At 43.9% G+C, this 26,034-nt stretch overlaps 2 protein-coding genes and 1 non-coding gene across 5 annotated transcripts in view; 2 read left to right on the top strand and 1 right to left on the bottom strand.

The window, feature by feature from the left end:
• The window catches only part of POLR1A (RNA polymerase I subunit A), a 34,665-nt gene extending 30,772 nt beyond the window's left edge, over positions 1-3,893 (bottom strand). For both annotated transcript variants that reach the window (XM_040591707.1, XM_040591715.1), the window contains exons 1-4: positions 3,720-3,893; positions 2,377-2,581; positions 391-540; positions 193-300 (exon numbers count right to left, since the gene is read on the bottom strand). In XM_040591707.1, coding sequence (XP_040447641.1) covers positions 193-300; positions 391-540; positions 2,377-2,581; positions 3,720-3,796 — 540 coding nt within the window. In that variant the 5' untranslated portion in view covers positions 3,797-3,893. The remainder of the gene's footprint in view (positions 1-192; positions 301-390; positions 541-2,376; positions 2,582-3,719) is intronic.
• An 86-nt stretch (positions 3,894-3,979) lies between these two features.
• Positions 3,980-25,470, top strand: PTCD3 (pentatricopeptide repeat domain 3). Of its 2 annotated transcripts, none has more exons than XM_040591553.1 (24): positions 3,980-4,091; positions 5,317-5,366; positions 6,446-6,485; positions 7,504-7,549; positions 8,290-8,358; positions 9,660-9,764; positions 10,182-10,305; positions 11,381-11,499; positions 12,239-12,312; positions 12,626-12,713; positions 12,819-12,879; positions 13,163-13,245; positions 13,904-14,048; positions 15,110-15,160; positions 16,073-16,156; positions 17,090-17,118; positions 17,620-17,723; positions 18,800-18,878; positions 18,965-19,055; positions 20,260-20,345; positions 21,531-21,676; positions 22,557-22,598; positions 23,918-24,076; positions 24,827-25,470. In XM_040591553.1, exons 1-24 carry the CDS (start codon positions 3,997-3,999, stop codon positions 24,894-24,896), a joined length of 2,040 nt encoding a protein of 679 aa, XP_040447487.1. In that variant the 5' UTR covers positions 3,980-3,996; the 3' UTR covers positions 24,897-25,470. The 2 variants fall into 2 exon arrangements, with proteins under 2 accessions (XP_040447487.1, XP_040447496.1); XM_040591562.1 differs by lacking the exon at positions 3,980-4,091 and adding an exon at positions 4,265-4,375.
• On the top strand, positions 12,956-13,096 carry LOC121082812. Its single transcript, XR_005826143.1, has one exon. It is a non-coding gene; the product is annotated as a small nucleolar RNA SNORD94 (small nucleolar RNA).
• Positions 25,471-26,034: the final 564 nt, after the last annotated feature.

The following is a 26,034-nucleotide window of genomic DNA, read 5'->3' as shown; positions in this document are numbered from 1 at the left end:
ACTAACAGAAAATAAAATCTTTTTAAGCTTAATTTCAGACATTTCACCCACAAAGACCTCTAAACATAATACAGTTCAGAACTCCAGGAGAAAATCTAGAGTCTACATGGTCCAAGACAGACTTTCTTTTGCACATTACTATTTTAAGAGGACAAAACCCAAGAACTCAGGAGAAGCACTGATTATACTTACATTTGAACACTGATCTCTTATTTGATAACTCCGTAGTATTTCCTGAACATGGTGATTTAACTCTTCTTCAATTTCTGAACCTGTGGCATCTGCACATTGCTCTAAAAACTAAACGAAACAGAATAAAATAAATTGAGATAGCTTCATAGTTACAGCACTATCAACTCGAAAAGGAATGGAGAGATACATAGTACTTGCCCTGTTCAAAATGACTTCAAGATCATGGACGGCATGAAGCAACCCTTTCTCCAGAACCTTGAGTTGACTTAGCAATAAGTGAACCACAGCTCGAGTACATGTCAGCATGTGACAATTTAAACAAGAACCTCGAATTAGAAGGTATAATTTCTGGAAAGAAAAGAGGGGGAGAAGTTAGCTTGGTAGACTTACTGGCTTGCAAGTAGATAGATTTATCTGAACTTAAAGAAAGTGCTACTATAAATGAGAAATTTAGTCATTTAGTTAAATTTAGTCATAAAGAATTGGACTGAAAAAAAAAATTTCTTTCAGTTACAAACTCAAATGGAAAGCATGATCTGTAGACAAACTATCTGCAGGCCAACTACATTAACAGATACAGGAAAATCCTGTCATATCTACAGCAACTCTGGTTCCAAGGCTGCTCTCACATAGCACTGTGATTACCGTTCCTAACAGTTTGTCCTGTAAAGGACAATGTAGTACCCAAAACTCCAACCTAGTAAAATGAAATGTTCTGGCACAAATACATTACCAGTGTCCCTCAAGATTCTTCATGCAACCACATTCTCCTCAAGCTTCAGGAAAGTATCAGTGGTTGTTTTTTTTATTATTTTTCATCATAAAAAGGTATTCTGATATTTTATTATTCAGCATAGCTCTGCACACAACCCACACTAGCTACACACAGCACCAGGGGCCTGAAGACTAGGAGTTACTACTGCATGATTTTATTCCTCGTTCAAACACAAGCATTTTACTTGAAAGCCGAGACACTACTAGAAGTGGGATGGACCTCATCTAACTTCAGTCATCTGAAAGTGACATTTTTGTTCTCAATTAATAGGCTATGCAGGAGTCAGCTACTGTAAATAGGCTGATCAGCACCTCAGGAGGACAATTCATGCCAGCTCAGGTTCCTGTTATGGCTAGATGAATCTTCACCTGCTAATAGCCCCACTCCTCAGAGTCCAGAAAGAGCTACAAAGTACAATCAGATTACGCACCTAACTTTCAGAAGACCAAAATAAGGCAAATCCTACTCTCACAGCCAGGATTCATTTTATATTTAAAAGATGACCCTTTGAAAAAAACATCTGCATGAAACACTTAGGAGAAATGTGCAGTTTGATCACCACCACCAGTAGCTTTCGAAACAAGCTTATAACAGCTGTCCCAAAAGATGCATGCCAAATAAAATCTCTGCCCCAATTTAGGTATCCCACATACCATGTACATGCAACAGCTGTAAAGCTAGGAGAAGCACGTGTGCCAGACTTCCAGATGTAGGAAATCTTGTTGACAGCCACCTTTTTTTTTTTTTTAATTACAGAGACAGATGGATTTCTATATAGCTTAGCATTTTTCAACTGTCTGCTGTCACCAAACTTACAACGCTATATTCTTTCACTTACTTGGCACACACATTATGCCACTCAGCATACTACTGGATAGGTTGTTGGGTTCTATCCACACTGATCCAGTTTTCTAGAATAAATTATTCTGGAATAGGAGGACCTGCTGGCCAGAATGTACAACACAGCTATACCGAGAAAAAATAAGCCCTGAATGTCCAGAAAGCACCTTGAGAACCTAGGATAAAAGTAGCTAGCTGTTCATGTAAGCCTGTGGTAGTTGTTTAAAGGCAACAATGATTTTTACTGTGTCATCCATTTAATTAAGGCATAAGACCCTACAGTAGGTCACATAGTTTAGTGATCAGCTAAGTCCTTCTCTCTTGTTAGTCAATACTGAGTAAAATAAGTGTTACCACAAAGTGTATATTCTGCAAAAATCTAAGGAGTCTATTTGTATTGAACTACCATGACACAAGAAACTTTTTCTACTACATTTGCTGTTATTACACTTAAACTGACAGCAAAAGCAGACCTCGGCATCTTTACTATTTTCAGGGACTATAAACTGTACGACAGCTTGAGCGCCATCACCCATTTCACCAGCAAGACAATAATTAAGCATACATACATCAAAAAACAGAGGGTTGTAGACAGTCAAAGGCAGTTCTATATGGCCAAAATGACCAGGGCAGTTGCTGAAGTTCTGCATGCAAGTTGCACAAACTTCTCTGGAGTCTGGAGGTCCCAAAGCCAGATCGTACAGTCCATTAATGGCTGGATTCCCCACATTATCCAAATACTGAGGATTTGTTATGGCTTTTACACTCAGTTTCCTGAAGTTGAAAGAAAAGAACAAAAACCAGTGGCAGCAAACAACCACGTGATAGGCACTTGAACAGTACAAACAGCATTGACATTTCGTATAAATACACTTTTTTTTATTGATGAGGGCACTTTGTGCATGCAGTGGGAATTTCTGTATTGTCGATTTCATTGTCTGAGTACAATCACACCACAGCAAGTACTTCTTTTACATCTTAAGTCATTTCATTCAGAAGTCAAGTAATTTTGTCTGTGTGTCCTCTCAAGCAGTGGGAGAGATTTTAAAACCAATAAAAATACCCAGACGATGACAGCTGCATCTACTTGACTATACAGTGCTAACATCACACCAGCAGCTCTCTGGAACTCCAGGAGACACAACCTGCTGGAAAAAGCTGCAAAACAACCTCTGCAACAAAGGCCTCAACCCCGAGATACTTATGCTGGTGCTAAAATATCTGAGCAATTTTCCCCTCGCTGAAACCAGCAAGGTCTCTTCCGTGCCAGGCACTCAGGATCAGATCCCAGGCCAGGTTTCCAGTGTGCCCACCGAGGACCAAGCCCTGCCTCACCAGCACAGGGCTCCTGCAGGCTGGCACTGCGGGGCGGGGGGGGGGGGGGGGGGAAGCCAACGCACCCCCTCAGGGGAGGTCCCCCAGGAGAGGCACAGCCTTTACCCTCACAGAGTGAGTTCGTGCTGCACCCCACAGGCCCTGCCGCCGGCAGCACACGGCCACGGCCACGCTGTCCCCGTCTCCACTGCCAGCGCGGGGCTCTCCGGAGGGGCCCGGGGCCGCCGCCCCGCCTCCTCACAGACCCTCTCCCCGAGCCCGCCTCAGTCCCACACAAGGAATTCCCCCCTTCCCCCCTCCTCCAAGACCCGCAGCGGCCCCAGGCCACGCAAGGGGCCTGAGAACCCCCACAGAGGGTCCAGCAGCCCCCCAGACAGCCGGGGGATGCCGAGCCGCCGCCGTGCCAGCGGCTGCCGAGGGCCGAGGCGCAGCCGCACTACGTGTCCCAGCAGGCCGCGCGCCCACAGCCCGCCGGGGCCGGCCGGCGCGGTGCCGCAGGGCACGCCGGGAGCTGTAGTCCTCCATGGCACTCACGAGGCGGGGAAGCGGCCAGCCCGCCGCTGCGGCGGAGCCTCACCTGACCTCCTCGGCCGTGTACATCCCGAAGGAGACCCCAACCAGCCGCCGCCACGGCACCACTTTGGGCGGCTTCATGGTGAACCAGCGAGCCTCCCCCAGCCGTCCCTCCGTCCCCTTCTGCAGACAGAGACGCTGCGCCACGGGCGGCACCACGCGGTCCCGGCGGCGGGGGCGGGCGGGGCCGGGCGGTACCACGGCCGCGGAGGGGCGGCCTCACCCCCTGCGGCGGCAGTGGTGCCGCCTTGCTTCCCAGAGGGCAGTGCGCCGGCACCGGCATGGCGGGGCGGCGGCTGGCGGGCGGCTACTGGCAGCAAGTGGTCTTGCTGAGCCGGCGGTGCTGCTTGCAGGGCGGGAGGCGGCAGCGCTACCGGTAAGGCTCCGCCGGTCCCTCAGTGGCGGAAAAGAAGGGCCCGGCGGCGGCGCAGGGGAGGAATAAGCGGGCGCGGGGGCCTGGGGAGGTGAGGCGGGGAGGGCCATGCGGGCGCGGTAGGGGACTGCGCATGCGTGCTGGGGCTCGGGCCGCTGGCGGGCGCCTGAGGCGAGCCGGGCCGGGCCGGGCCCGAGGCGGGGGAGCGCGTTTTCTCTACTTTTACTGAGTTCTGCAGTTCGGAGTCGTCCCGGGAGTGAGTTTGAGCTGTTAAGTGATTCCTAGAGGTAAATCTCCCAAAAAGCAGGTGAAGGGAGGGAGGTTGCTTTCAGGGTATGCCTCAGGTGAAAAGGACCCGCTCCATTGGGTGCTTTGTATAGGCAAAATATAGCTCACGTCTGGGATGGTGAAATCGTACCTAATAGGTTTATGTAACATATATGAACGGCTGGAATTATGCATTATGACTGTAAAGCACAAATGTGTGAGTGCATGCTAACAAATGCCGGAGTTACAGTAAGGCTTTAGCGTTAGATTGCTTCATGAGCAAAAAAACCTACAAGTATTTTAATATAAACTTTTAATTTGCATTAAAAGCAATAAAGTGTGAACAATTCTAAGAAAGATTTGGAGCAGTGTCATGTGACTGCACTGAGCCCAAAGCAGCTACTTTGTGATATGCAGCAGAAGCAGGTTTATGTGGATGTGCCTTCTGCAGCTGTGGTTATATGAATGTGCTGCCTGCAGCTCTGTAGGACTGGGCATCTGGAAATAAACAGGTCTGATTCCTCTGCATCCCAGCTCAGGGTCTTCTGCCTGTGTACACAGTACTCGGGTCTAGAATATTTTTCAAAAAGGTACTGCTTTCAGCTGGTTCTTGCCTCTAAAACACAAAATGTCTTTTCTAGACACTTTTTTTTGTTGTTGTTTATGCCCAGGGTTTTCTTTCTAAGGTGCAGTAATCATGCAAACTACTTTAAATCCATGATGTCCCCAAAAAATAATTACAAATTTTATGTAACGTGATTTTCTGTGTATAACTTATTGTGTCTTGAAATTAGGGCTTTAAGAGAAGCATCAGATATGAGTTTAATCATAACAATTTGGAGTCAGTGCTACATTTCCCCTCTAATGTGTTAATTAATTCTGACCTGTAATACACAATTTCATTAAGCTAATTTTGCCACATTATTGTGACTACCATTGCAAAACTCTGATTGGTTTATAGGTGCTCTTCCAGTAGTACAGCTCTTGGGAAGACTGTGGACGATTCAGAAGGTATGATACTTTGATTACTAGTTTCTTGTTGTGTTCTTTTTAATCTCTAAACAACATAGTGTGTCAGGAGATAAAGACATAAATACCCTCTCCCCCCTTCTTAGATTTTCTTTTCCCCCATCTTCGTTGTGCAGAGATTTTCTGGCTTAACTCGATTACCCTCACCACCAACAGCTCTCTGCTCTGAGACCATGAATGGAGTTTTCCAGTTCCATGAGCTGTCCAGTTGCTCTTTGAAATGTAATAAACTATAAAATAAGAGTAAGGAGCTTTCCACCTTGAGCCTGACAGTTTCCCTCACGTTCTCTGTACTCCTTACCATGTTTCTATGAGGAGTTTTGAGAGAAAAGTTAGTTGGAATGCTTGGAGCTGTGCTGCATGTGGGAACAAGTTTCTGCCAGTCAGTAACAGCTCATGGAAGCATCAGCACAGAGGCAGTGGGAGAAGTGCATCTGCAGACCCTGGCTCTGGGGGTTGTAATCAGGAGATCCCACATGCTCCTCTCTGTGTCAATTTGTTAAGATGCTTTACTAACAACCTCTAGCTTCTGATTTTGGTATTGTCCTTTTTCCTTTTTCCTCTTTTGGAGAACGGGGGAAATTGATCCTTGGGGTGGAAGGAACTGAGCAGTTGGTGTCAGGCTGTCAGAGCAGAGACTTGAGAGGGCACTTTGCTGCAGCATTCAGGCAGGCTGAACTAGAGAAGCCACATGGGAAGAGATGGCAGACTTTAAACTGGGAGACTACAAGTAGGAAAGCAAGGGTCTGGGAAGGGTTTTGACTCAAATGAGAAGATTTAGGATAAGGATGATTGAAGAAGTTTGAATGGCTAAAAGGGTACAATCTCTTTAACATTTGTTTACCATAAGGCCCTGATCCAGTCTTCACATAAGATACTTAAGCTCCCCACCAGCTTTTTCTGTTGTCATTGCAATAAATTGTAGCCTGCGTTAGACTGTAATTTTAAAATCCTTGCTTTAGTACTTTCAACTGGATCAGCTTAAATCATCAGTTTTCACAAGGTCACGATGTTCTTTAGGCATCTGTTTCCAATAAGAATTTCAATACTGTTTCTCATAGTTACTCGAGAAGAAATTGTGCTCCCCCGAAAGAAAACCTGGTGAGTATTTACTCCTGGAATATTTCTTGACTTGGAAGAAAATCATTGTTAGACAGCTAAATGTAGTCCTGTCTACCAAAGCTGAAAAATAGAATTCGGGCTGCTGTATTTAATGTATCACTAGTGGCTTTCCTGCTGACTGGGAGCTCTGGGAATATTCTTGACTCTTACTCTCTGTGCAAAACACGTGTACTCTGTTCCCGACCTTTCTTTCAAAAACAGTTATAAGGGCTGCATTTTTAGAAATAGTTCTGTTTCTTTGTAAAAGATCACATTTGGTAGAAATCTGTAAAATCAAGTTAATTTGGCTGTCTGCATGTGGGTGTGATTCTTTCAGCAAAATAAACTTGACCATGGATAGCTGGCTGAATAAATCCTGCTTAGAAATTGCACAGCTGAACAAAAGCTATTTTGTTGAGAACACTTAAGAAGAAGTTGTATGAGTGTACAGCAAAAACTTAAGTTTATAGCCAGTTGATGTCTGCATGTAAACCTAAAATAAGGCCACCTTCACAGAAACACTTGCACTGGCCTTTTCTTGTTTGCTTCAAGCACAGCCAGAGTCTTAAGGAGGCACAGGAGCCCTGAGAAATCTGGTTTTGTTCTGGGGCTTTATTTCTCCCAAGACTTGTCTTGGAAGGGGACTCATGTATCTGCCCCTCAGCAATGGGGGGCCCCCGAGAGAAGCATTCCAAGGAATTCTTTCTGTGTCCCTTCCCTACGTTCTTTCTTTGATAATGTATAATAAGGGCTGGAGTGGTAGCAGGAAACACGCATGCTTTTCTGGTTTTCCTCAAAGTCTTTTTCCTGTGGTTATTGCAAAACTGAGACCATTTTTGCTGTTGAGTTTTCCCTGCCTTTCCAAAAAGTGCTGTTTTCTAAGTTGAGCAAAAATGTTGTTTCCTAGAATTGAAAAGGCTTATAGGCCAGGATAATCCTGTGCTTGTTATGCATACAATGTTATCCATAATATTCAAAGTCTGCAACCAAATATTAATCAAAAGTGCTTTATGTTTAGGGACAAGCTAGCTGTTCTTCAAACGTTGGCTTCTACCGTGAACAGGGTAAGTAGTTCTGTTGTTAGGGAAATAAGTCACGTTGTCCCTCTCACACAATAGCCTCACACCCTAGAAGGTTATAGTCCTACTTTTGCCATTCAACATCTGGTTTTTATGGGGTTTCACTTTTGCTCAACACATTTTGCTGTGTTTTTGAAGCCTCCATTCTACTGCTAAGACAGAGCTGCAGCTACCAGTGAAAGCTGTAATACTTTGATAAGGCTTTTGCAAATATCAGGAGCCAGTTCCTTTACCAGTTTGGCTTCCCAATCCAGACTGCCTCTTCCCGATCACAGTCCAGAAAGTAAGCCTTGCAGAGAGCAATGAGTGTGTCTGCTCTTGCTAGACAACAATTGTAAACGCTGTGATGCCATTGTTTAGTCCTGTCTGTCTTGAATTCTGGAAATTGAGTCTTACCCTGCAAGTCCCCTCAGTTCCGCCGAGAGTTACTGTTGTGGTCCTACTTGCTTTGCAGGGTGTTTACTACTTGTCATGTTATAGTAAAGACCCTTTTGTTGTCACTGTGTTAGCCTGCGTGTGTGCGTATAGTGGAAATGCTCTTTAAGCTATTTTCAAACAGGCTAAACCCTTTTGAACAAGAGGAGCTTTTGTAAAATGGGCATCAAGTGGTGGTTAGGATGGAAGTGTTCATTGTGCCTTAAAGTCTGTAAGGCAGTATGGTATGCCTGCAGCATGCCAGTGTACATAACTATAAACATTTCAGTCCTGGGTTCTACTTTCTACAGGATCCTACTGCTGCTCATTATGTGTTCCAGGATGACCCTTTCCTTATGCCAAGAAATGCAGCCAATTCTGTAAGTATTGCCTTTCAAGTTCTTAATAACTTCCCCCCCTCCTCCAGCTAGGCTATAAAAACTGTCTAATTGGAGCCTAGTTTCAATTATAAAAGAAAATGAATCAGATTTTTTTCAGAATTTTCTCCTCTGTGTATTTCTGAATGCATAATGACTGTAGGATTTCTCTGGACAAATACACCCTGCACACGCAAAGTTATCTCTTCTTCCTGCCCCCATAGGGACCTTCCAGCTGTCACAGCTCTGTTAACATTCCTGCCAGTCGGTGGGTTACCTGCTGAGTTGTTCTGTCTCTCCATGTTCTTAGTCCGTTAAATAATTCCCAATAGTAATTCTTTAGGTGAGGCATTCAGCCTGTTAAAACAGTGTTTACATAATTTAGATGTAGACTGTGAATATGTGGTGTTACAAGTGTTGAGATTTTTTGCTTACAGTTTAGTTAAATCTGAATTAAATGTGTGACTTAAAATGCACAACATACTTGTGTGTATGTTACTACCTAGACTATGTGTTACTGGTTTACTGTCCTGGCCAAGCCCCAGGAATTTTAGTTTTACCACAGAGCAGCTATTTGGTAACTTAGGCTTATGGAAATAGTAGTATTGAGATGATAGTAGAAAGGAGTTTTCCCCTGATGTTATCTTTGCATATGATTAAAGAGCATGAAGCCAAGGCAGGAAAAAGCAGAACTGCCAATGAGAGCAAGGAGGAGCTGCTCTGTGCAATGTTAATCAAAGCACAGTGAGAGAAGACTGGGAGCTGAGATAGGTCATCACAAGGCTACAAGAGAACTTCAGTTCCTGTGCATACCATGGGTGAAGCCATGTAGAAGACTGAAGGCAGCTGTTGAATGTGAAGAGTTTTAAAAGAAATGGCAAAGGAGGAACTAGGATCTGACTTTAGAACTCCAGGAAAAGAGGTGAACGGGAATGAGGTGATGCTCTTGGAAATGACAGAGAGAGAAGCGTCCAAGTATTGTAACTAAAAAGAGAGATACTTTTGAATTTGAGATAGTAGTGCAGCCTTTCAGGTGTCTGGTACAGAACTTTGTTGCTCCACTAAGTAACAAGGATGTAAATTGTAGTCTCATTTAAAGAACGGACATTCTTATATTGGCATAAATACCAGAATGTTTATCTGGAGTGTTATCTCGTGCCTGTGTATTTAGCAAGAGTTGAAAAGAAAGGATGAGTTTAATTTGATCCCATAAGAATGCTCAGTGTTAATGGAAAATGTTTTTCCTCACTCTCAGTCTTCTAATTGTATGTTTCTTCATCTTGTTCTCTCTCATTCCTATGCAGCGTCTGTTTTTATTGTCGAAGGAGTCTGGGAGAAATGCTGCAAAATACATTATTAAGCAATTTCCTCAGTATTTTGACAAGACCTTTGCAGATCCCAACGTACTAGTAAGCTTTTTGCTTTTCATTTTCATTATATTTGTGCTATGTCAGGTAGTGAAATCAACTGTGAGACTGGTCCAAGACTAACATAAAAGGATAGTTTTGTTAACTTTTGCAGACAGTTATGAAAGCAATACTGTATTTCCATTATGTTTCTGAAGTGAACGTTTTTCCTTTGGAAATCAATACCAGGTTTTTAAGATAAAAGTAAGAAAAGAAATGTTTAGATGTTGATTTAACTAGCATGAAAGTGAGAGATCAGGATGTGTGGTCCTTCAGTCACCAAAAGGACTGCTGCTGTTAGGCTGGGAGAGTCGGGAGATTATCAAAGCAGAGTACTGGGCGAAGAATATTTGGTTAGTGATTTAGTGATGGTTTAGAGAAGGTTTGAGCTTGTGTCTCACTTGCACTCTTTGCTTTTAGTGCTTGATGCCTGAGACTCTTACACCTCAGATTGAAGAAGTGAGTGAGGAAGCTCTAAAAGAGCGTATCCACCTCAGAATGGTGAAAGATTCTGTGAACATGTTCGATCAGCTCATACAAGCAGGTATGTGGGCACCTGCCAGATTCCGTGGTGAAGCTCTACTTAAATTGTGCCAGAAATACTTCAGTAGCTGGCACAGGCTGTGGATGCAGTTTCATGGCTATGTTACTGCCTTTCGGAGCTGACTCTGGTCTGGTAAAGGGGTTCTCCAGAATTACTGGGCCCTCCTTAGCCACTGCTTGTCTGACATGTCACTTTGGTGATAAGGAGAACAAATGATTTCTTGGCCAAGAAGCAGATGATACAGTGTTGAGTCTTTTCTCTTCCAAAGTGGAAGAATTGTGATGCAGTAGAGCAGGGCCTGTTACAGGCGGATGCCATGTGACTGGGTGATACCATTCTGCCTGCAAAGGCCCTTGTGCAGTAGCATCCTGGTTGGTATAAGCTACATCTGTGCTGAGCACTGTGCTGCTCTGTTGGACCGGTATAGCATACCAGCCGAGTGCCCCTCCTGCTGACCTGCCCTCAATAAGTGAGTTTTTCTCAGTTCTTCCTTAATTTGGACCTTATCTCTGTTATGTGTGAATGAGGAGGAGACAAAAGAAAACTAACTGATATGAGGCTCTGAAGGAGGAAGAGTTACTGGGAAGGTGAGACCTTCTTATACCCACTGCAAGATGGAAAGGAGACGGTTCCATCAAATAGCTCTTTTCTTTTGTTGGTTTTAAATCTGTTTCATAGAAAGCGAAACACACAAGTGGTCTTCATAGGAGGTGTATCCTAGGAGTGGTTATGAAAAGCACTAGAAATTTTGAACATTGTGTTGGGCTTGTGCTGCTTCACAGTTCTGACTGCCAGCTGCCACTTCCCTCTCCCACTTGGTCAGGAAAACTTTACCCTTTCAGCGGTTTCGATAGAAAAACAGAATCTGTAGTGCAATGTTAAAATTGTCTCCTGCTGTGAATGGGTTCATGGAAGTATTAGTGTTACACTCGGGTTTTACAGTCTTACTAGAGAACGCCTTTATGTTGAAAGAACAAAGTGGTGTAACTGGGTGTTTGAAAGTTTTCTGATACAGCTGTGGAATGATGTGTTCTTTATTCTCTCTGTGACTGTTGTACATCCTCATTTTCTATAGGCACCCCTGTATCTCTGGAGACCACAAACAGCCTTTTAGATTTGTTATGCTTCTATGGAGATAGAGAATCTACTCCAGGAAAAGAGGAGGAAGGCAAAGAGGATTTGGAAGAACCAGGGGTATGACAAAACTGTTGATCTCTATTTATTTATAGTGGGAGTGTGTCAAGATTTTGGTACTGTGATTGTCTGCCTGAGAGATGGTTTGAAGCAGATCAGATGCAGTCAACATTCCCGAGAGATACAGCAGTCGTAAAAATCCTGTGTCTGACCTAGGCACAAAAGTAGTTTCCATAAATCTGAACTTAGTGGCTGGAATCCCATCTTGGCTTAGTTCTGCTGAACTGTGTGTAAAGAACTGCTTCTTGCTGACAGCCTTGTTTTTAGTTGCCTGCAAAGGCAACCTCTGGTACCTCTAGTATAGATTAGGTAGTTAATTTTCTTCCACCTGAAGCACATTAACTAGATTTCAGTGAACTTGAGGGTTCCTTCTGTGACCTCACGGTATCAGGTCCCAGGGTACACTAGCAGATAGGTTGCATAGGATGTGTCCCTGGGAAGACTGTTGAGAGGGAAAAAGTTTTACAGAGTATTTGTTACAGTCTCACAGTTCCCACCAATTCCACAAATACATATAATTTGCCTTGTTAGTATGTTTAATAACATAACCAGTATCCTTAGTCTAGTTACTGCTTCCTGAACATTCTAATAGAAATTATTTTAATATAACCCATTAAAAACACTTTTGGTAGTATATAAATTGCTGCTGAACATCTGTATTGTTACTAAATCGTGTCATTTGATGTTTAATAGTAACATCAAACTCTGAGAAACTTTATTTCTACAAAAATCTTTCTAGGTGAGCACTTCAGAGCAGAAGGCTCCAAAGAGACAATTCCAAAGAAGTTCACAGTCATCTGGCTCTAGGTGGAGGTATACAAAATGTTGCTAATAATTCCGTATTCAGTGGGTTGTGCACATGCATTGCTATAAAACAGACTTCAAGACTTTTTAGCAGCCTGTACTCGCAGGTGTTACTTGTTAAATACATCTCTGTGTGCTACTCTTTAAAAGTGTCGATGGAACTCTAGTAAGTGATCGTAGAATAGCTCATAGTATCACAAGTAATATGTTTGAGTGTCAGCCCTTAGGAGTACTGCCAATTATTTTGTTCTGCACATTGCATTCTTTTCCTGAAGGTATCTTTATTGAGTTCTTTAAAACTCATCTTGTTCATTGATTCTAGGGAAAACAACAATGCTGAAAGGATATTTAAAATAATGCCAGAGAGGAATGCACACTCCTATTGCACGATGATCCGTGGGATGGTGAAGGTAAAGTTATCCTTCAGTGTTGGAACGACTTTTTTCAGCTTGTGAAATCTCACAAAATAGTTGTAGAGATTGTTTTATTTTTGTTGGATTTTTGTTTTTTTGCAGCATGGGGCTTCTGCTAAAGCTTATGACATGTACATAGACTTGCTGAATGAAAGACACAAAGGTAAGTGTCTCCTGGTTTTCCTTTGCAGTCTTCCAAATAACAGAAGCCCGTTGTTAGGTACATAAATATCTGTTCCATGGCAATGATGATTGGCGCAGGGGTACGGACCTCAGCTAGATCATGGGAGCTGAGTGCAAACCGGTTATTCAGTGCAGCTGGCATGTGGCCGGCTCACTGGAAACAGGTTTGCATGAGACTTCGCCAAAAACTGAGCCATGTTACAGTAAACTGTTTTCTGTAGAATGTAATTATTAGTTAAAACAAATTATCTTTTCTTTTCTAGCTGATGTGCACACCTTCAACGCGCTGATTACAGCAGTCCCATATCTAAAGGAGAGGTTCATAGAAAGATGGGAATTAGCCAAGGTAAGAAGGTAGAGCAAAAGAGATGGGGAAGGGGTAAGAGTGTAGGAGCCAAGTGTGCTTTCTCAGTAGAATTTTGCAGCTGTTAAAAAAATAAAAACAAGTGCTTTGTACGAAGATACTAATATCTGCTGCAAAGGAAGTACAGTAGTTTAAACATAACAAACTGAACTGTTGAGGAGTGGAAAAGGTACAAAATCCAACCTTGCCTTTGTGGAATGATTTGCCTTGTGAGAACATAACCTGATCCAAAAACTGGTGGGACAGGAAGCAATCGGGAAGTGCTGGGAGATAAAACCAAACAATTTTAGATAAAAACTCCTTTGAATTGTAATTCACGGTGGTGTGATGGAAATGGAATTTTGAGGGGTGACATTACAGGCTCCAATTTTAATGATGTAACATCAGTAACAAAAAAAGTATGTAAATTTAAAAATTTTCTTGATGTTCTAGACACAGTTCTCCAAGATATAATCTGATGTAGTTTTGTTCAGGTTAAAAATTAGGTGGTACTTCCTTAACAAATTATCAGTTGACGTAGAGTCATTCACTTGAAGGGGGTGAGAAGGATTAGGTTGAGGAAATGCATGTATATCTACCTGAAACCTGAACTGTGTTCCATAACATGTGAAGCACTAAGGATTTGGGGATTTTGTTTAAGGTCTTCCTGAATCACATGGCTCAACAGGAAGTACAACCAAATCTGCTAACTTTTAATGCTTTACTGAAGACTCTGAGAAGATGTGGTGGTGTAGGCAGAAGTATGTCTTTATTGGTAATAAAGGAAATGGAAGCACTTGATATAGGTAAGAGAACCAGAATGGTTATTATATTCCAGTGCCACATCCAGAATAGTTAACTTAAGAGTTCAGCAGCAAACAGCACAGTGATTCCTAGCTGCAGGGAGGAAGTCCAGGAGTTGTGGAAAAAAGCATTTCTCACTCTGTTCTCAACTTTATTGTTCACTTCCTTTTGCAAGAGAACTGAGAAATAAAAATGTGTAAGTACTAAATTGTGGCTACTCAGCAAGCCAGTGCCAGTGGATTTCAAATGGAATCATTTTCAGTCTTTGATCAGTGTTGATTACTAATTACAATATAGTAGGTGCACTTAACCCCTTAGGTCAAATAATGAAGCGTTTTGATGCTGTAGTCTTTTAGGTTAGGAGCATGTTTATCATTATGTTTTCACCTGTAGTTGCCTCTAGCTGCTCAAGGGCAGGTGAGTGTATGCAGTGGGGGAACGTGTCCTGGCCCATAGGCTCTTTCTTAACTGGGTCCTTATTGTAGTACTGCTGTAGAAGTAGCGAATAATATGACTATATCTTTGCAGCAGTCAACTGAGTCTGTTAGCTTCTCATAGATCAAGGAGATTCACTTCACAAGCCATCAAAGCCAGTTCAGGTCTATATATATATATATCTATATCTCACAGAAAAAAGCTTTTGATTTGGTTATGTTTTTTGATGTCAAACATTGCAAAAACAGGGAATATCTGCATAACTGATGTGATGTCTTGTGGAGTGTTCTTTGCCCCAGTAACATGCTTGTTAATACGCTAAAGATACGTTAATGAGCAAAAGGGAAACTTAACTGTGAAGTATTTTTGCTTTTAATTTAGAGCAGGGAAGCTTGGCTGCTTGCCCCATAGGAATACAACGCTTCAGCTGGTGGTCCACCCTCAGGTATATCTCTCCCAGTTGTAATGTGTATATAGGAGGTCTAGTTCAGCATTAGCATGGACAGGGAAAGAAATCTGAGTAAATGTATGCATGCCAGCTGACTGGAAGGGCCAGGGACTGTATTAGAACTCGGGCATAATGTTCAGTCAAGAATGCCAAAGTAACTTCAATGTTTTTGCTTTTCAGAGCCTAGCCTTGCAACGTATGATCATCTCCTCTTTATCTTTTATAGAGGCGGTACGTGCAATACCAACTTGTTCATGAATGTGTCCTGTTTAACAGCTGCTTTAAATGATATCCAGACGTGATGGGTGAAGGCAGTTGATCATAGATTAAAAGACAACCTCTTATGTGTGCAATCCCAGTGTTCCCTGTGCAGTGTGATTGTGCTTGGGTGGAGAAAAGACCACAGAGGATCATAACCTCTTACAAAGAGGGAAGAGTCCTTGTGTTTTGAGAAAGGGCGGAACTGGAAAGAAAGGGAGTTTCCTTTCCATTTGTGGCCACAAGCTGATAAATCTGAAGAGCAAATGCTACTCAGTCTCTGTGGAGTCTGGATCTGACTACAACGTGTGTGATTTCATAGACTGTACCACTCACATGAAAGAAATTGCACAAGGATTCTGTTTTTCTGCAACAGTTCTGTGTGTTGGAGACATCATGAAATATAGCTGTTAGAGGGCAGGAGCCTTTAGCCAAAAATCTGTGGGCTTGGGAAGAGGATAGGCACAGTAGTCATAATTGCAGCCCTTCTGTTTAACAGATGTGAAGGAACTGCTCTGAGGTCTCTGGGTTTGGGTGGGTTTTTTTCCTTGGTTATTTTTCCCTTTTAAAAATATTTATTTGTTTATGAAATGCTTTGCTTTTCCCAGCACAGTCTTCTAACAGACAAACTTCCAGGCCCATTGGATTCCTTGCTAGAAAGTAGTTTAATCTTTCTGAATGTGCCCTGTTGCACTGTGGAAATCTGGGAATAGGACAAATTTTAGAGCAAATAGTGGCTGGTTTGGAGCACCATGAGAATCATGACACTTGTTTGAAATCATGTTGCTTGTTTCCACTTCCACATTATATCTGTAGGCTGACACTCTGCTAGTGAAGTGCTTAGCACAGCTGAGATGTGATGTTGCTTGTCTCTTTATCCCACAGTTGATCTTTCCCCGTCTGGCATCATCTCTGAGGTGCTGGATGACGTTGAGAAGAGGAGTTTCACTGCCCAGGACCCTGATGATGGTAAGGGACTCCAATATCTGACAATTTGCATTGATTAAGTTTGGGTGAAAAGGTACCTATGAATTACAGGTAGTTTTACCCAGCTACAAAAAATGAATGCAGCTTGCTTATATCAGTCCCTTTGACACTTTTATGGAGACAAAGAAGGACAAATTCCAGTGCCATTAAGCTGTGCTGCGCATTGGTGCACTGGCTTTTGTGTGGAAATAGTGTATCCCGTGTGAATGAGCGTTTGAGCCCCATAACAACAAAAAACAGAAAGCTATTTACAAAACTACTTTAAGGAGGAACATCTGCTAGTAGCTTCACTAAATGATACACGTCTAGTGAACAGCAGGTTTTTGTTATAGTGTGGTGTGAGTGCCTATTCTAGTTCTTCCTAATGTTTTTCAGCTCTGTGCTGCTTTAAAATGTCAGTTGCAAAAGCAAGAGTTAAAGCCTCACAAAATGGGAAGGAGACGTTTTCAGAGAGTAGTTGTATGTTCTTGGGCAGCTCTGGGGTGTGCTAATGAGGCGGGTAACCTGCCTGAACACCTGTCTGTGGCCTGTGCTCTCTTCCAGTGGAGTAAATGGAGAAGGTGAGCGATGGGGCTGCCTTTTTTTGTAGCCTGCCTGTTACACAAATAATGCAGTCTTGCATCAAACGAGAACATAGCTTTTGTAAAATTGCCTAAAGTCAAACAGATCATCTGCTTAAATCTGTTTCCAAAAGCATGGCAGCCTAGCTGCCTCCAGAGCACTGGCTAGAAAAACTCATGCCACACCAAAGTCTCTACATACAAAGTGAAGATCCCTGCTACGCTGTCAAACTGAGCTACAGATTCAGCTTTCTAATTTATCATGTCGTGTCTGTTCTCTGGGAGGCCAGTTAATGAGCTGCTGTATGTCTCCTTGAAAGTTTGAAGCTAATAAAATTCGTTTTCTCCCTTTCAGCCAACTTCTTTGCTACTGCTATGCAAGTGGTAAGTGCCTCTTTTCTGCAATCAGAATTCCTTTGAGCCCTCCAGCTGTTTTAAGAATTGCCTGTGAGTTTTCCAACCTGTCATACAAGGTTTATCTCCCTTTTTCACGTGTTCATCATCTCCTGTAACTTTATAATTCTGCATTTGATACCTTCTAAATTGGTAATTTGCATGCCTGTGATACATGCATCTCTTGCTAGAGATGGCTGCTTAAGTCCCTGTCTGCTGTGCCTTACCTCCTGCTTTTAGTGACGCTGCAGTGGTCGGACTGTCTCCACACCAGAAGGTGTCACCTTTGGTTAGCAAGCTCTCACTTACTGGGAGAGGCGTGCGTTTGTCTTAACCAAACAAAATGCCTAGGCAGTCACTGCACTGATTTGTGTCCTGTTAAAAATGTTTTCTGTCAGCTCATTGCTCTTCATACCTTTGTGAAAGTGAGTCTGAGAAGGATGTATTAAGTGTTAGATTTTGCAGTTTTAAAATTTGACTGGTTTATTGCAGTGCTGTGATCTTAAGGATATTAAGCTTGCCTATCGCTTAAATAAGGCAATGGAGAAGGGAGACAACTGGAAATTCTTGGACATGGATCGGTTAAATGTGTACTGGTGAGTGAAGTGCAGCTTACATTAAGCATCTTGGTGTATTGTCCGTTTGAATACGAACTGGGATTCAGACATTGCACAGAAGGATGCTTGGTTAATGCCAGCTGCTTATTGTATGTGCAGTTTGGGAATTAGGTCCCTCTTAAGAACAGTGATAGCTTAGGATGTATGCCCAGACTGAAATGGAGTGTCTTGAAGTATCAATTTAGCTTAATGCCCATTCAACAACTGTACCAACCAGCTGTATTTTCTACAATCCTGTTGTCCACTTAGGATGGCAGCTTAGGAGGTAACACCAAAACAGTGTACAGGTCAGACCTAGCTCTCTGCGTGGTGTTGTAGAGAGAGGTTGCAGTGCAGCTGGTGTATTTAGGCACAAAACTCCAATGGGTTCAACCATTTGACACTGCACTCAAGGCATCTGAAACATTTTTACAGATGTCATCAAGTGCTGCAGTCACTGAATGTCATCAAGTACTTGGAGGATACTGATTTGAAGAAAAGCCTGTTTAGGCATTGGAACTAGAGATGCTCCAGTGAATTAATGAAAAATAATTCTCATCACAATAAGATGCTGTTTCAGGGTTGGCATGACACACGCACTTTTACCTTATTCAGCCTATAAATAAATCAAAGAAAGTGAATGGAAATTAATTTCTTGGTGTAGGGACATTTTTCTTAGTGCACTGGACCAAGGTCCCAGGCTTGTATTGCCAACTTGCACAAGTAACAGAGTTAATTTAGTTCACTTCTTTAAGTGGCTCTTAACCAGAGGTTGCATTTGAGACAGATGCAGATACCTCAAACCTGGCGTCGGGCAGGGAGATTGCATATTTTCAGTATTTTAAAATGTAGTCGTCTAACTTCTGATTAATTCTGCCAATTACCTAGTGTCAGGATAAAAATGTCTCACAAAAGACACTGCTGCTTTTTTAATTGTATGGAGTATTGCAATCATACAGCGAAATTTCCCTGATCTGCAGTACCAGTCTGACTAGAACACCATCATTTCCTGGTGTTTCTGTATGGTTTGGTTGATGTACTCATTACTGAATTAGAACACTTTTCCCTTCCTCTAGGTCAAAATTCTTCTCATTGTTGTGTATGATGGAACAAATCGAAATTGTGTTGAAATGGTACAAAGAAATGTCCCCTTCGGTAAGTGTGTATTGGGGTAAGCAAGCTTCAAGTGTGGAGAAATGGAACAGTTACAGTTTACTGAAATGATTCTCTTCCTTCATCAGCTCTTCTATCCAACTCCTAAAAATATATTGGACCTCCTTCAAGCACTCGATGCAGCCAACCACTTGGAAGCGATCCCTTCGGTCTGGGAAGGTTAGTGATAGCCACATGGCTACATAGGCAGTTTGCTTGATGAAAGTCAGGGGCAGTGCAAAGTGGGAGGTAGTTGGTAAACTTCCCAGTACTCAGATAGCCACGATAAGGTGCTTTGGCATGAGGGATGTTACTCTGTAGTGCAGCAGTGGGACTGTTGTGTTAGAGAAAGGCAGAACCGATAGCACAGGCTGTCAGAGCAGTCGTGTCTGTGTCATAGATAAATGTCAATGTCTTGGAAAACTGAATGCTTACCAGAGAGTACTACCTGAACCAACAGCTCAGACTTAAATAATTTAAATTATTTGCCTGTTCATTGCTCCTTGAAGAGGAGACAAGCATGTAGATACAGGCTTTAGCACACAGAAAACATGCTACTGTGGCCCGACGCTGAGGGGACAGACAGGTTCTTTTAGGAGTCCTTGGTAGAATGATGACCACTAATTCCTAGTTACAATTAAAGCTTTATTTTCTTAACAGTACTTTATGATTAGCGTAGCTTAGGATTTATAATCAGAATAGCACAGGATTTCTGTAAGCAGAATCAGTGTGGTTCAGTTTTATAAGTAGCGTGCAGAATTTTATAGCACCACTTAGCTTATGGTTTCTAATCACCTGGACCTTGTGTAGATTCGGTCAAATCTTAATATTTGGTTTGCTGTATCAACATAAAAACCATAAGCTAGCCTTAAAAAACATACAAAAGAACATGAGTCACCACTCAGTCCTCAGGGGAAGCAGATGATGGTGGAGGTGTCTCTGGGCACCAGGGAGTCATGGGTCTCATAGTCCACCAGCAGTTCAGGTCCAGGTTCCCACTGGGGACCTGTAACTGCTTAGTTTTATAGGCAGCGCTATGTGTGCTGTTACCTGCCCTTGTCTGTGACAGCGTTGTCACTGCCGCTGGGTTGGCCAGGTGCCTGGGACCTTGAAGGCCGTTAACAAAGGGAGTAGTCAGCCTGGTGCCCAGGAATCTTGAGGCCAGCAGGGAGGGGAAGAAAAAATCAGTTTGGTTCATGTACTTGGTGTGCAGGACCTTCAGGGCCTGATAATGAGGGGAAAGGGAACTCACACGTGACCTGCTTGGTCACAAAAAATGGCTGTTTGCCCTACAAAATTGTGTTAGCTATGCTGACTAGATTACCAGGAGTTGCGAGGAGGGGATACGGGTCACACTGACGAACTACTGCCTTTCTCTAAACAGATATGAAACAGCTCGGGTTTAGCAGGAGACATGACCTGTTGGAAGAGCTCCTGGCTTTGATGAGCAGGGAGCAGCACCCTGATGAGGTAGGGAAGCTGCCGTGGTTTAACCCCGGTAAACGGCGAAGCAGTGCACAGCCGCTCGCTCGCTCCTCCCCGGTGGGATGGTGGAGCAAATCAGAATGGTAAAAGTGTAGAAACTCGTGGACTAAGCTAAGGACAGTTTAATGGGCAAAGCAAAAGCTGTGTGCACAAGCAAGCAAAATCCCATCAGCAGGAGGGAGGTGTTCAGCCACCTCCAGGAAAGCAGGGCTCCATCACATTGTAACGGTCACTTGGAAGGGCAAACACCATCACTCCGAACATCCCCTCCTTCCTTCTTCCTCAGGCTGTTATTGCTGAGCGTGGTGCCATGTGGTATGGAACATGGAATGTCACTGTGGTCGGTGGAGGTCTGCTGTTCCAGCTGTGTCCCTTCCCAACTTGTGCAGCCCCAGCCTGCTCGCGGGTGGGTTAGGGTGAGAGGCAGAAAAGGCCTTGACAATGTATAAGCACTGCTCAGCTAAACTAAAACATCCCTGTGTTATCAACACGCTTTTCATAACAAATCCAAAACATAGCACCATACAAGCTACTATGAAGAAATTTAATTCTGTCCTAGCCAAAACCAATATAGAAGCTCAGTGAAAAGAGTAGAAATGTCTCCCCGTTTCTGTGTGCAGCGCACGGACTGCGTGTAAGTGCTGCATTATTGTCCCTGGTTAGTCCTAGAGGTCCAGTTCCAGTGCATATACATTATGAATTTCCAGATCTGTGTATGCTTATTCAGGCCTGCTGAGCCCTTCAGATTGTCTTCAGTCTATAGAGAAACCTCAGACTAACACAGGAGAGGATCACTTCCTTACTGGGGTTCGGAAGAGTAATCCAGCCCAGCTGGCCACATCTCTGGGGAAGTACCTGGCAGAATTCAGGAATTTTTGCCGAAGATGTCGTTGCAGTACCCGGCTTCTCAAGCTGAGGAGGATTAAAGGCTTATGCGTGCTGCAGAGGTCTCTTAGCTGCAGCTGTCCCTGCAAAGCCATCTTGGTGCTTTCCTAGGGGGGAGACTGGCCCTGACAGAAGTGAGAGCTTTTTCTGCCAGGACTAACTGCTGTTAATTCACAAATCTAAATCACATACGGGGCAGACCGGTAGGATCTGTAGGAAGAATTGTGCTGAAAAGGATATGTTGATTCTAGAGGTTTGGGGATTAATAGCACAATCTTTTCACAGATTCAGCTGGTGTTTGCCAAGTGTGCTGAAGATATCAAAGCTGTCCATGAGCAAACTGGGAGGGAGGCCCCACTGGAGTGGACAGGCAGTGCCCTGTGCCACGTTGCTCTGTTGTTTTCCAGGGCTGGGAGAACCCAGGATGCTTGGTACGTGTGTGGCCTTCACGAGCTGTTGGCTTGCTGACACTAACTCAAGGCTTAATCACAAAAATCAAAAGTTAACAACTGATTGCCTTGGAATGCTGGTGCGGCAAAGGGAGGGGATAAATCCTTCTGGGAATGTGAGGGATTTTTTTCTTAATTTTATTATTCATTCTTGGCACCAGGTTACAGTTGTGAAGCTTAAAACACGATTTGGAAGTTAATGTAGCAATTGGCTTAGAGCATTGTACAGCTGCTTATGGCAAAGCGGGGTTTAATTATCACTTCAGTAAGCACTGCTGATTTCCTACAGCTTCCTATTTTCTACTTTTTAGAACTCTTTGAAATTCAAACTTCTAAAGAGATTAATTAGCGTTTTTTAATTAAACATTTAATTAGAATTAACCCTAATTAAAACTCTAAAGAGAAATTTTTTTAGAACTCTCCAGTAGCTAGAATTTGCTGTACTCAACTTGAAATACTCAACTTGAAATACTGGTTAAAATATTTCCTCTCCAGTTTAAAGGTTCTGAGCTATTTTTTGTTAAATACAGATGTTCTTTTTGCAGTGATTCATTTGAAACAAAGAAGTGGCAAGTACCCTTCTAAAAATATGTAGTATTTTAAGGTAAACTTGTCACCAGCTACAATTTTTATTTTTTCTGCATGACTTAAGATACTTCTTGTTAAACAGCTGGTAGATATTGCATCTGCAAGAATATGTCATAGGATCGGTTTCAGATCTTTGGAGAAGATTGTTTCATGACATGGAGCTTGCTTGTGTTTCAACAGGGGCTTATCCAAGAGATTTAGTATCTGCCTGTTACTGTTTTACTGTTTGGTGTTTGGGGTTTTTTTAATTATTGCTTTGTTTTCTTTTGAACAGGAACATGATGGAGCATTTCCAGAAAATCAATAGGATTCCCACGTAAGTACTTTTAGGTTCTGACTTCAGGCACTGCATCTCCCCTTTGGCTGACATCTTGCATTTCTGTTACGGAATTGTAGAACAGCTTGGGTTGGAAGGGACCTTCAAAGGTCATCTAGCCCAACTCCCAATTATAACTGATAATAGTGGTCTGTATCTAAGTGTTACTTCCAAAGCGTGAGTGTGTGTGTCTGTCTGTGAGCACGAGTGTTTGTTTATCCAGTGATAAGTTCCAAGACCTTTCTGTCTTGAAAAATATTGAAAATGCAAAGGAAGGGTTCAAGCAGTTGGTCCTTGATGTCACTGAATGAAGCTCTGGGACATGGAGAACATGGGCTACACAGTTAGCTTTTTCTCAGGATTTTGGGGGCAAAATTCTATTTGAATTAGCAAAGAACTTCTAAGGAATAGCAATATGTTTTACTTGTTTTTTTTTAAAATAGAATTAAATGCTTGGAGCTCGTCTAACTGAACACCATGAGGGTGTGTGGTACCAAAGGCCGCTGTCAGGGGTACTCCGTGCTTGCCTGTTTCTGCAGACTGCCACTAGCGTGTCCCAAGGAAGCCTTGACATTGCCAAGCTGCATCAGAGAGCCTGTCCTAATTTCAGGAATAGAGAAAGGAGAAGAATTCTTCTGAAGTTGTGGTGTACTTGACAGTTTGTGGCTGCCACAGGTCGTGAATGTAAAGAGAAAGGAAGTCTTTCCCCTGCTATTACTAAATGGATCAGAGACTTCTGTGGCTGAACTGACCCCTGCCTTCCCTTCTCTGCCAAGCAACCTGTGGCACCAGCTGCAAACACTTTTTTCCCTGCCTGCAGGCAAGAGAGGTGTCTGCAGCAGCTGTCACAGGTGACAAAGGAGCAGAGCCAGCACTTCAACTTAAAATGGAGCTGGCAGGGCTGACCCAGCAGCTCCCAGTGCCCACAGACAGGGCAGCCTCTGGCAGGTAGATGCCTGCCTTTGATTTAGAACACTATTAACTGTTCGTTTGCCTCTGCCAGCCACGTGAAAGAGGGTTAGGGCCTGGTGTGGGGGCTGTGAAGAGGGCAAGGTTATTTAGGCTGCTGCTAAGGTGGCGTCCTTACCCTAAGCAGTGAGCTGCCGCCCTCTGGTTTTGTGCAAGGAGCATCATTGCTTCCTGCTAGGATAGGAGTTCCCAAGTGCACCACATCAGTGCAGGATGAAAGGTGTGGGGAAATGCTGACAGGAGCAGAACTGGGCTGGTTGAGTGATCTGAAAATCTGTTGCCTCCTCGCGCTCTCTATAGCGCCTGCTGTAAGTTAATGCCCACCTCACTCTTTGCCTTTGCTTTTGCAGTGACCAGGTGATGGATGAGTTCTTGAACTGTGCTAAAAAAACCAGCTGCCCAGATGAGGCAGTTAAGTTGGTGAAGCTGGCGGCATCCCTTGGTCTTCCTTCAACTGAGAGGCTTAAAAGCAGAACGGAGAAGGAATTTGAACTCTCTGAAAAGCAGAAGTAAGTTGAGAGTACTTTGTGTTGCTGCTGAAGGGGTATAGTAGACAGGGTGTCGTGGGGGTAATTCCTGCAGAAAGGCTTCTCCTCCAGGGTGGCAGGGAACTGGTTTCAGAACAGTGTGCCTTTGTGTTGATGCGGGTCGATTCACGCCCCTAAAATGGCCCCTCAGGTTTTGATTCCATGCTGCATCCATCCCACCTAGGAGGGAAGGTAATTTCCCGTGATGAGGTTAGCCTTATCCACTGCTCGGATCTGCTGTTGCCTTTCTTTTCCCAGCTGGGCCTGGCCACCTCAGAGACACCGGCTGCAGGCTAGCGAAAGCAGGGAGGTGGTACAGGGTGGCCCTGCATGTGGTTTGCAGGTTCTGAGGCTTACGGCAAATCTCCCTTGTGTCTTGCCAGCCGCTATTGCTTGCTGCTGAGCTGCTGCAGCCAAGGGCAGATGCTGGGCTTAGCCTTGAGGGACCACGGTTTGGAGGCAGTGGTGTGGTCCGAGTGAATGAGTAACTAGAAGTCCAGATCCCTTGGCAGCTGGCCCACAACTTCCTGGGGGACTGAACTCATCTGCTTTTCCAAAAGGAGGTGGATCTGCTTCCACCAAATGCTGGGTGGGCCTGTCCTTTGAGGGTAATAGGCATCAGACAGCCCATAATGTTCTCTTTGGAGGGGGTCTACCCTGTGTTTTGGATCTTTCTGTTCAAGTTAAAAGTCACAACAGGTGACTGATTACTGGACTGTTTTATATACGCAGGAAGGCATTGGAGAGTATCAAGTCAGACAGCGACAGCAGCGATAGTGACAGCGACAGTGACCACGACTAGCTGTCCCTGTTGCCGCCGCCTTGGGAAAACTGGGAGCAGCCGCTGCCTTGCCGAAGCTGCTGTGAGAAGTGGAATTACCAGCAGGCTGGCTTCTGGGCGGTGCTGCGGGACAGCTAAGTGTGCCCGAGCGTTCTGATGGACTTTGTCCTCGGAGCAAGCTACAAGCTGTCCTGTTCCATTGTCTTGGTAACTTCCAATGTGGCGTGGGCTACGCCAGCCGCTGCAGGGGCTGACTCCTGCCGGGCAGCGGCAGCTGCTCCAGGAGCTTGGCCTGAGGCTCTGGAGGGCTGCGGTGAGAGCAGAGCTGCTTCCTGGAGGCTGCTCGGCAGGTACAAGACTTGGACAGCTTGAACAAGACTTCTCTTGGACCTCCTGTGACTTAAGCCTGTGCCAGATGTAATTCCTTTCCAGCTAATTTTAGTGAACTACTTACACCGCGAGTAACGCCATACTCATTACCTGTGCTGTTACTTCTCGTCCTTTCTGGTGTTTTGGGACGGGCTTTTTGACTCTGGATGTTAAAAAGCTACAATTTGTCCAGCTGGTGGAGACTGCATCTAATAAATGGCTGACAGTAAAGTGAGCTGTATTCTAGTAATCGCTAAGCAGGAACTGTTGATTACAAAGTGGTGCAGCTGCTCTGTGAGGCCAGAACCACAGGTGACACTGCTGTCCTGCTCTGCCTTGCAGGTAACTGGCCTTCACGGCATTGCGCTGCTGTTCTCACCCTGTCTAGGAAGCTTGAAGGGGTTTTTTTGAGGTATTTCTCTTGAACAAGCAAAAGTGGCCTTGTTCCTGAGAGAGTTAAACAAGGTGCTAGCGAAAAATCATTAACAGTTGATTCCCTTTGTGAAAAATAAAATGGTTGATATGAGTGGTGCTGCAGGGCAAGTAAGATCACTTCAGCAGCAGAATGTTCCCTCAAGACAAGTCAGTAGCGAGTTCAGGAAATGACAGCTGCTGGAGATAGAGCAAACTACAGCTGAAAGGCTAGAAGTCAACTGCTCCTCGCATTACAGGAGGGGGCAGTGAAGCTGTTTGGAGGCAAGGTTTGCTCCAGAAAGCAATATGCTTCTCCCAGGACAGCCTGGTGCAGGGAGAGATCAAAGGGCTTCTGGGGGCAGCGATAGCGCTCTTT

Source organism: Falco naumanni, chromosome 1 (assembly GCF_017639655.2).
Source record: "Falco naumanni isolate bFalNau1 chromosome 1, bFalNau1.pat, whole genome shotgun sequence".
NCBI lineage: Eukaryota > Metazoa > Chordata > Aves > Falconiformes > Falconidae > Falco > Falco naumanni.
Note: the sequence above shows the minus strand (reverse complement) of the source record. Positions and strands in the feature narration are given on the sequence as shown.

Excerpts from the sequence above, each read along its gene's own strand:
- PTCD3 (XM_040591553.1), top strand. The coding sequence starts at position 3,997 with ATGGCGGGGCGGCGGCTGGCGGGCGGCTACTGGCAGCAAGTGGTCTTG. Across the intron at positions 11,500-12,238 it reads AGGATTTGGAAGAACCAGGG|GTGAGCACTTCAGAGCAGAA; the intron begins GTATGACAAAAC and ends AAATCTTTCTAG. Across the intron at positions 13,246-13,903 it reads AAAGATGGGAATTAGCCAAG|GTCTTCCTGAATCACATGGC; the intron begins GTAAGAAGGTAG and ends ATTTTGTTTAAG.